This window comes from Mchenga conophoros, linkage group LG7 (genome assembly GCF_057382185.1).
Source record: "Mchenga conophoros isolate Kocher_MC1m ecotype Shallow Benthic linkage group LG7, M_conophoros_male_GT1.1, whole genome shotgun sequence".
Classification (NCBI taxonomy): Eukaryota; Metazoa; Chordata; class Actinopteri; order Cichliformes; family Cichlidae; genus Mchenga; species Mchenga conophoros.
In genome coordinates, this window is record NC_140532.1 from 30,746,115 (window position 1) to 30,756,314 (window position 10,200).

Below are 10,200 nucleotides of genomic sequence, written 5' to 3' on the forward strand. Positions count from 1 at the left end.
CTCAGCAGCTACATTTGGCGAAAACCAAACACCTTGGCACCTCACAGTCACTGAGTCGACCATAGATTATTCTAGAGTCAAATGTGAGACCATCTGTCAGGTTTATATGGTTGATTGTCATTTATGCTTAGAAATATTTACTCATATATGCTTAGAGTTTATAATCGAATAGGGGTCTGATCCTTAGTAGTCTGCAAAGACTTTGTGTGCATTCCAGAACGTTCTGGCATACACACTCACACCCTAGGGTCATGACATGAGAGAGGTCGTATCTTCTCTTGCTGATATATGGTAAGGCAAACACATCTATATCTGTTTTAGTCTACGTGCCTTTTGTTTAGATGAACTGCTGGACTTCCAGACCAGCAGGTTTAGGGAAGTTTTTTTTCGGACCCCCCCACACACATGTACGCAGACGGTACTCTTTGTTCACATGTGTAACTATGTTAATGAGCCTATGCATATTCATGTAACCTCAATAAAAGAGCAGTGTTACAAGGGAGCGGACGAGAGCGACCGAGGTCAAGCGAAGGAACGGCGCTAGTCTGGTTCTCTCCCTCATGGATGAGAAACACAAAGAACTTTGGTGACTTGTGTCTTGCTTTTGCTGTGTAGTAGAATTGTGTTGAACGTTCCGGCGAATAGGTTTATGCTACGAACCTTCGCCATTTGTACGGTTTTCTGAAGCCAGAAGTTGCCTCATGTGGATAGTTATATCCATGTATACATATGGTATAGACCAGCGATCCGCAACCCCCGGGCCATGGACCACCGGTACCGGGCCATGAGAGTTGAGGCTCTGGTGTGAAATTCAAGGTTTTCAGGGTTTTTAGCGTTTTTATTTTTATTTTTTTATCGTTTTTATCATTAACTCGGTTTCCCTTGGTCTTTTCCCGTGCGTTATGAATAAATCTTCTTTTTTTGTACCGGTACTGGTTTTATTTTGTTGTATTTCTCCGCAACACCTTAAAGGCCAGTCCGTGAAAATATTGTCGGACATAAACCGGTCCGTGTTGCAAAAGAGGTTGGGGACCGCTAAAGCTGCATTCATAAACCGTCTGAGCGCTGAAACAAATCAGCCAAGAAGGGCTAAACTAATCAAACTAATAATTTCACTCATCAGTACTGAAGCACAAACTTCTTCTGGTCTGTGTCACAAACACCATCATATTATTTGGAAAATCCTTTAAAAACACCACAAAGATTCAAAAACATCACACACAGTGAAAAAACCCAGTTTAATGTCTCGATAGTAGATGAGGTGTTGCAGACATTCCTAATTCTGCCGTCCAGATGAATGAGTCAGAGAATGATTAAAGTTTATTTCAACATTGGAGTCTGTGGAGCCTGACTCACTTCTGATATCAAAGGAACTTCAGATTTTGGACTTTGGCCTTGGATTCAGTTTTCAGTTACTGAGGCCGCCCCCAGGTGTGACAGCTCAACCCGAAGTCTCATAAACTTGCATTCTTTCTGAAAAGTGAAAGATGACCAGATTTCTGGAAAGACCATTAGCGGGTCTGTTAAGATGCAAATTCTTTTAGTACCTCAGTCAAGTGAAATGGCCAGATATTTCAGCATGAGGCTTCAGGACCGCTCTTCACACACAGGTGGGTCAAGGTGGTTAGGCCCATTCTTTCTAAACAGTCTGTTTTGTCAGGATTTCTGCATCGTCAAAAAATCTTTAATCGAAATCAGTTATCTGCAAACACAATCTGACCAAACTATAACATATCCTGAAATTCTGGCAGTCTGGTCTTATATCAAAATGTGTATTTGTTTGTGCTCTGCCACATGTGGATGAGCAAATTCCAAGGGAGGAAATAAAAGGCTATCAAAGGACCAAAATAAGCAACTTTGTATGTGGTGTTAGAAGAGTTGATTTCCTATGACTCAGGATTTCACGTGTGATGCCTAATACTACAAAAATAACACGAGGACTGCAGAACAAACGAGCGGATACATCTGAATTTCCTCTAAGGCTAAAAATTTCTCAGATTCTAAAAAGAAATTTTTTAAACATCCTTTCATGAGAGAAGTCTTCAGTATTTTTTCATGTTAATGGGAAAAGGACATTAAAACAATGTTCAGTGGAACAGGATGGAGTGAATCACAACACTAACAAACACAGCAAGCTGGTATTTCGATTTAAATACGCTGATATGTAGTCCTTCCTGTTTCCTCTGGTGACTTTTATACTCGTTGGGTTAAAACCATGTTATCTTTTCCAGTAGAGTTAATGTGATTTGGGGAAGAGAGGAGTGCAACACAATAAAAGATAAAAATCAAGTCTTAAGTTTGAAATCAGCTCCAAAGAGTCTTGACTCTGTTTGTAAGATGTTTAAAATGATTATGAAACAGTGCCCACTGTGTTTGGTTTGCGCAATTTACCAAATGTATTGTTGCCCTTTAAATAAAGGTGATGGATCCCTAATGACACGTCAGCACGGGTAAAACTGTACAGCAACACAGGAAGTAAACAAAGAAAAAGATAGTGGGAAGAGCAAAACAAATGAATGGTAGCAAAAGCATGGCGGTTACATATTGTTGAACGAGCAGGTCTTAAACCTGTAAGATGTGGTGCTGATGGATAAGAGCGGCACGTAGGTAGCATCAGCTTGGGAATTTTCACCACGCTGCTTCGACCCAATCCAAACCGCAATGCTGCCTTCAGCAAAAAAAAAAAAAAAAACTTCCTTTGCAGTTGCAAGGAAGTTTTTTGTGCTTTTGACCCTCCAACTACAGTAGTGGGCGAAAGTGTTTAGTCCCTTTCCTGATTTCCTAGTGTTTTGCATATTTGTCACACATACATGTTTCAGGTCATTATCCGAATTTTAATATTATACAAGTAAATAGAACATGCAGTTTTTAAATGATGATTTCATTGATTAACCAAGAAGATGTATCCAAACCTACGTGGTTCTCTGTGAAAAAGTAAGTGCTCCTCTTGTTGAATCATGAATTAACTGTTATTAATCACATTTTTTGGAAAGTCGAATTCAGTTTTACTGAACACACTCAGGCCTGGTTACTTGCAGACCTGCTGAATCAAGAAATCATGTAAATAGATCCTGTGTGACAAAGTGAAGCAGGCTAGAAGAATCAAATGGGAAACAAGGCAACTGACATCTATCAGTCTGTAAAGGGTTACAAAGACATTCCTGGGAATAGGGGAAGCTTCCCAGAAATGACTAACCGACTGAGCACATCAACAACCCATCCAGAAGGTCACTAAAGAACTTAAAACAACATTAAAGAACTGCAGGCTTCACGTGTCTCAGTAAGATCAGAGTTCATGATTCAACAATGCAAAACTGGGTTCAAGAAAATCACTGCTGACCAAAAAGATCACAAAGGCTCATCTCAAGTTCGCCAAAAAGCATCTTGATGATCCCCAAGACTTCTGGGCAAATAATCTTTAGACTGACGAAACAAAAGCTGAACTTTTTGGAAGGCGTGTGTCCCGTTACATCTGATATATCTGACATGTGAAAACATTCAGCATGAGGTTTCAGGGCGGAGCTTAACACACCAGGGGGTCCTGCTGGCTACGTCCATACTTTCTAAGCAGTCTGTGAGATTATCAGGATTTCTGCATAAAATGTGCCTTGATTTCAATCTGAGCCAGAATTGTAAACAAACACAACCTGACAAAACTGATCACACAACAGAAAAAAAAAAAAAAACAGCTGTGTTGTTCACATTTTTATTAAACACAATAACTGCTTGTTTAGCAACATCCTCCATCACGTTTCTCATTACGACAGAGCAGCACGGTCTCGTGGCAAATGTAAATTAACCTCAAAGAAATGGACGCGGTGACCTTTTTTCTAACTGAAACCAAGTGGTTTCAAATGATAATTAATGCATTTAAATCATTCAAATATTTAAAATTCATTGTAAAATCTGTGACATGTGGGACTCAAACTTGAGTGTGTGTGAGCAGCTCCACCACCTACTGCTCCAGCCTCCACATGCAGACTTTTCCAACTTTTAAGTGAAAATAATAATTTTGTATGTACAAATACATATACTAGTAGACAGATGAAAAACTGTGTTCAGGAACATGACGACAAACAATGGAAAACTGTGCACAGAAATACAAATGAACAGATTAGAGGGTCGTCTTTTTAAACTTTATTTCAATTTTTGCCCAAGTAAGTGCTCGAAGGTGTTTCGGGGGAGCTGCTGAGGGGTCAGAATTGCTTCTATAAGGACTTTGGCATTTCCTGTAACTTCGTACGAGACTTGCACAATGATGAAGAGGATTTCTGAACAATTCCTCCTATCAAACAGCCCCTTTCAGGTCCTACCACAACATCCCTGGACTTTATTCATTGGCGTCTTTGCGTTATTGCTGGGTTGCATCACCCCACCTCTCAAAAGCTTTTGCTCATGAACTCCTGCTTTGATGTTCACTTGAAAATGTCTTTGTAACGTTTTATAATCATTGATCTCTCACTGAGTGTAAAGGTGTCCAGGACCTCAAGGTGGCTCCACCCTCCAACTTGCTTCACAGTCATGATGCGGTTTTGGTGCCTTTTTCCCTCCAAACATAATTTCTTGTCTCATTTGTCCACGCAGCAATACCTTAAAAATGTCGAGAAACTTCCAAATGGTCTTAAGAGAAGTGCATTCAATGATGCCACTTGGGGCCACCAAAGCTGATTTCTTAAAATGCAGAATTAAGACCGGCAAACTTTCCTCTGAACAAAAATACTTGTAAAAGTGATGATGAGGAGTATTTATTACAAAATAGGGCTGGATTTTAGTTGTAAGGTGCAAGAAGCTGATGTTTTACAACATTAGTCTGCTTTTTTTGGCTTGCGATTCTTCCACATGATGACAACGGTGAAGGCTCCTGCAGAGAGGATAACAGGCATTAGTGTTCATTGAATTAGATAAGCAGATAAGCAGTTCTCATGGTGGACTGACCTATACAGATGAGCAGTATTACTGCTGCGATTCCAGGCAGAATGACTGAGTACTCCCGAGGAAGAAAATACTTGTGCAGGAAGTGATCGCTGTCCACGAAAGGCTGGAAAAACGACCAAAACAACCATGTTAATGTGTGGTGTCAAAATTACTGTCTGCGAGTCACATGACGCAGTTCCACACCTAGACTACAAAAAGCAACACGAGGAATGGTGCACTAAAAGGCAGATACAAAGCTACTGGTTAGTTTCTGGACAGGATTTTTTTTCCTCCATTCCCTCAAGACGGAGATCTAGTTCAGTATTTTTTTTTTTATGTGAATGGAAAAAGCAAATCAAAAAAGGGGAAGGTGGAATAGGATGGAAGTGAATCACAATGCTATCAAAGGCAACAGACTGGTGTACTTTAGTTTAATGTGCTTGTTATTCGAAGTTCTTTTTCAGTCTCTCCTGTTTCCTCTGGTGACCTTTATACTACATCTGGGCTGGAGCCATGTTAAACAAAGAAAAGGATGGTGAGAGGAACATGGCAAAGTCAGGACATTACATAAACTCTACAATGAGATTGTTCTAACAGACTGTATCTCACAGCTTCCACAATGCACAAACCAACGAACTCACCAATTAAAAGCTTTTGGCTGGAACCTGGACTAAATTAATTCAAAGAATACACGGAAGTCTCTAATAAATAAAAAAAGACTGGGGTGACATAATCAGTTACATGAGCTGGGTGCTTGACTTGTAGCATGTGCCGGTGTAGTTTATGTAGCGCCAGCTCGGTAATTTGCTTTGTTGTGCCACAGGCTAGTTAACATCAATCACAGTTAAAACAACAATTTAACTCCCCCCAAAAACACCAGCTTCCATACAGGGAGTGCAGAATTATTAGGCAAGTTGTATTTTTGAGGAATAATGTTATTATTGAACAACAACCATGTTCTCAATGAACCCAAAAAACTCATTAATATCAAAGCTGAGTGTTTTTGGAAGTAGTTTTTAGTTTGATTTTAGTTTTAGCTATTTTAGGGGGATATCTGTGTGCAGGTGACTATTACTGTGCATAATTATTAGGCAACTTAACAAAAAACAAATATATACCCATTTCAATCATTTATTTTTACCAGTGAAACCAATATAACATCTCCACATCCACAAATATACATTTCTGACATTCAAAAACAAATCAGCGACCAATATAGCCACCTTTCTTTGCAAGGACACTCAAAAGCCTGCCATCCATGGATTCTGTCAGTGTTTTGATCTGTTCACCATCAACATTGCGTGCAGCAGCAACCACAGCCTCCCAGACACTGTTCAGAGAGGTGTACTGTTTTCCCTCCTTGTAAATCTCACATTTGATGATGGACCAGGTTCTCAATGGGGTTCAGATCAGGTGAACAAGGTGGCCATGTCATTAGTTTTTCTTCTTTTATACCCTTTCTTGCCAGCCACGCTGTGGAGTACTTGGACGCGTGTGATGGAGCATTGTCCTGCATGTCTCTGAGTATTGCACACTTTGTGTTTTTGGGCACTCCAGTGATGTTGCAGCTCTGAAATATGGCCAAACTGGTGGCAAGTGGCATCTTGGCAGCTGCACGCTTGACTTTTCTCAGTTCATGGGCAGTTATTTTGCGCCTTGGTTTTTCCACACGCTTCTTGCGACCCTGTTGACTATTTTGAATGAAACGCTTGATTGTTCGATGATCATGCTTCAGAAGCTTTGCAATTTTGAGACTGCTGCATCCCTCTGCAAGATATCTCACTATTTCTGAGCCTGTCAAGTCCTTCTTTTGACCCATTTTGCCAAAGGAAAGGACGTTGCCTAATAATTATGCACACCTGATATAGGGTGTTGATGTCATTAGACCACACCCCTTCTCATTACAGAGATGCACATCACCTAATATGCTTAATTGGTAGTAGGCTTTCGATCCTATACAGCTTGGAGTAAGACAACATGCATGAAGAGGATGATGTGGACAAAATACTCATTTGCCTAATAATTCTGCACTCCCTGTATGTCCATGTGACTGATGTGATTTCAGTGAACTGAAGAGAACTTACCAGGATGATGACCCAGACAGAGTAGTACGTGAACAGCACGAGGCTGAAGACAACAAGACTCATGCCAGCCGCTTGATCCACTCCAGTAGCCTGAAAACATATCCACAGAAAAACTGAGCACGAGGACGTCGGTGTTAAGCATGGCACTGGTGGTCGTTTGAAGCTTTATGCAGACTAATGTGAATGTGGTTAAAAGTTTAAAGCCAGACGTCAGGTTGTCGTCAGAGGTGAGACACTAAATTTCCCATAAAGCAACTGGAAAGGAGATCCTCCTTGTTGTTACTTGGATATTGAGCACACTTCATGGCACCATCCTCCCCTGGCAAACATTAGCTTTGTAATTGTCAGTTTTGGCCAAATTTAAAAATACTCATTAAGACTTTACATCACATCCTGACCAATAAACTGTGATTCTACCTTTTTTAAATAAATGTCAAACAGCAACAAGAGTAAATAACAACAAAAATTGCAGGTAAACTTTTACTAAAAAAAAAAATTTGGATCAATAAATAGTTATCTTTATTTACAGGCACTTTTATAAACCCGCATTTCAAAGGAAGTCATGTAGTCAAAATAACGAGCAACAATCAACAAATAAATGAAAACTCAACAAGACGTTGATTCAATAGATCTCGAATCAAAAGATCTCCAGTACGAGGTCACGAAAACAACGGCTCCATCTACAAGGTCAATTGCAACTAAACATGACAACCTATGCAGCTAAAACAACCACTGACACTACAGCAACTTCAACTTCATCATTCATCTGCAACTAAATCAACCTCTAAACCAACTCATCTAAATTCACCATTGCAACTATACCTGCAACTAACCCCAGTGCTCCAGGTTAACTGGTTAGATTTGTTTACATGTTCTACTCTCCGTGTTCCAGATGTTGGATCCTCTGTCTGTCAGTGTATCTGCAGCTTGACAAGATTAAAGACCTTGGGGGGGGAAAAGTCTCCATCTGCAGCTTGTGCAAATGCATACACACATCAAAATTATCTTCAGACAACAAATAAATTGTTTGGATAAAAAAATAAATAAATCACAAAGTCTTCTGCCTGGTCTCCTACCCCTGTCTTTCTTTAACATAAATAACAGCTGACATTTTCTCAGGACACCACCGATCAGCTCAGCTGACCTCCACTTTCCCCTCTGAGTGACTAATCTGGGTTAAAGATGACAAACGTGATTTAAAGGAGGACCGATGGATGCTGAGCACCAGATCAAAAACACACACTTAAACCTACGTCCTGTTTCTAACCTGACTGATAAGCTGCTAAGTGCTTTATAATTCAGCTGTGAGTTCGGTGAGTTTTCTGAAGATACTCGCATCTTGAGAGGATGACTGTGGTGGGGCGTGGTCTGCGGTGCCGTGCAGGGAGGGCGGACGCACCTGCACTGCATCCTTAATCACGCCCGCCGAGTTAAAACACGGGGACTCAGGGATTGGTGTGCGTTGTGGTGTGATCTAAATAAACGGCTCATAAGTGCGATATGTGGTCCCGCCGAGCCTTAATTCCACCACAATGATTTTTAATCGTTTCAGCAGATCAGTAGCAGCTATATTACTGACGTACACGGGTACTAATCCAAACAGTGTGGGTCATTAATTCTATTTATTCCATATCCAAACAGCCCAAATTCTTATTAAAGCAACAGGTTTGCTTATAAAGTGGTCCATCGCTCCATCTGTTTAAATCCTGTTTGTCATCTGTCATCCAGATCGGTCACTCTGAGGGGGAAGAAGTTCCAGCAGCTCTGCGCTGAAAAAACAAACTACATTTACTTATTTTGTGCACAATATTGTGATGACGTCACGTTGTATTGCCCACGTTAAACTGTGACTTTCACCAGATAACGGGGGCATGTTTCCTGAATCAGCAGGCGCTAAACAGGGTCTACGCAGGTAAACTCGAGGGTATTTAGAAAGAAAGACAGAGCTAGGAGACCAGACGGAAGACTTCATGGTTTATTTATTTGTTTAAATTTAAATAACTTAATTGTTGTCTTAGGATAATATTGACGCGTGTATGCATTTTGCATCATCACACTAACTCCATCAGCACCTGCCAATTAAACTAACAGCTCGAGCTACAACGCTGCCTGCACCGCAGCACGGCGACTCTGACAACTAAACCAACAGAAGCATCTGCAGCCACCAGGTGTTCCCCCATTTCCACAATAAGATGCATTAAAAGGAGACAATCTTGGGAATCCCCTTTAAGCTGCAACGGCACTGCGCAGCCGCACCAAACTTCATTCAAACCTTCACCGTTTTAGTCAATTTGATAATTATCAAAGATATTTGATCTCCTAACTTCATAAACATGCAACATACGAATCAAAAAAACACTGCCAGTAAATTCGGCGCTAAAAAATGTTACCAGGTCGGTTAACTTATAATCCCCAACCATGAAGCTGACTGCTAGCATGAAGCTAAAAGAAACAAATGTCACAGCCAAACAGCAAAGATTAGCTCTGAAGCTAATTACGCTTAAACTGATAAAATTTCATTAAAGTATTAATTTGTCTCTGCTCGTTTATCAGCTGTTTAAAAGTAATCACAGCAGCTTTCTTACCATTTCTCACCCACACACAGGTAATGTTGTTATTTGCTGACGTATCCTGGTGCTCTTCTTCCTGTTCAGTAATCCGGTTGATACAATTCATCTAATGGTCTCTGATGCCCTCTCGTGGTTCTTCTTACAGCAGTACCGCACTACCGTCACCAACTGGTATGGAGTGTGGACCGAAATGACCCCCCAAAATAAAAACATTCAAATTCTCCGAAACAAATGAGTCTTCCTTAAAGACCAAAATATGGCTTGATAACTTTCACTTTTACAGTTCTTGCGAAATAAATCAAACAAGTCCAGTTTCACTTTTATATCGTCAAGCTTTTTCATCAGTTGTCTTCTTTCAGCATCAAATTTCTAACAATCCAATAAAACATGTTCTCTACTGCAGTCACACTCCCCTGTGCAGTGTTTCCCTATTAATAAAAGCAAGGTGCTATTCAAACCAGTGTGTCTGAATCTAAGTCGAGATATAACCGATCTGTGTAGATTCTGACAGAACTGCAATGCTGAGTAATATATTCTTGCACTGTATGCAAATAATAAAGAATAAGGATAAAACCCCTATCCTTATTCTTTTTGTTTAATAGTGTGAAACATACTACTGGATCAGGGAGTAT

General features: G+C 40.3%; 1 protein-coding gene across 1 annotated transcript; it reads right to left on the reverse strand.

Moving 5' to 3' along the window:
- Positions 1-4,124: 4,124 nt before the first annotated feature.
- Positions 4,125-9,700, reverse strand: dpm2 (dolichyl-phosphate mannosyltransferase subunit 2, regulatory). Its single transcript, XM_085278844.1, has 4 exons — positions 9,584-9,700; positions 6,999-7,088; positions 4,936-5,038; positions 4,125-4,861 (listed from the first exon to the last, which is right to left on the reverse strand). Exons 1-4 carry the CDS (start codon positions 9,584-9,586, stop codon positions 4,806-4,808), a joined length of 252 nt encoding a protein of 83 aa, XP_085134970.1. The 5' UTR covers positions 9,587-9,700; the 3' UTR covers positions 4,125-4,805.
- Positions 9,701-10,200: the final 500 nt, after the last annotated feature.

What these genes read in the sequence shown, in the direction of transcription:
- dpm2 (XM_085278844.1), bottom strand. An exon ending in CTGTCTGGGTCATCATCCTG is followed by an intron (nt 5,039 to 6,998) that starts GTAAGTTCTCTT and finishes TCGTTTTTCCAG; the next exon opens with CCTTTCGTGGACAGCGATCA. An exon ending in AATACTGCTCATCTGTATAG is followed by an intron (nt 4,862 to 4,935) that starts GTCAGTCCACCA and finishes TCCTCTCTGCAG; the next exon opens with GAGCCTTCACCGTTGTCATC.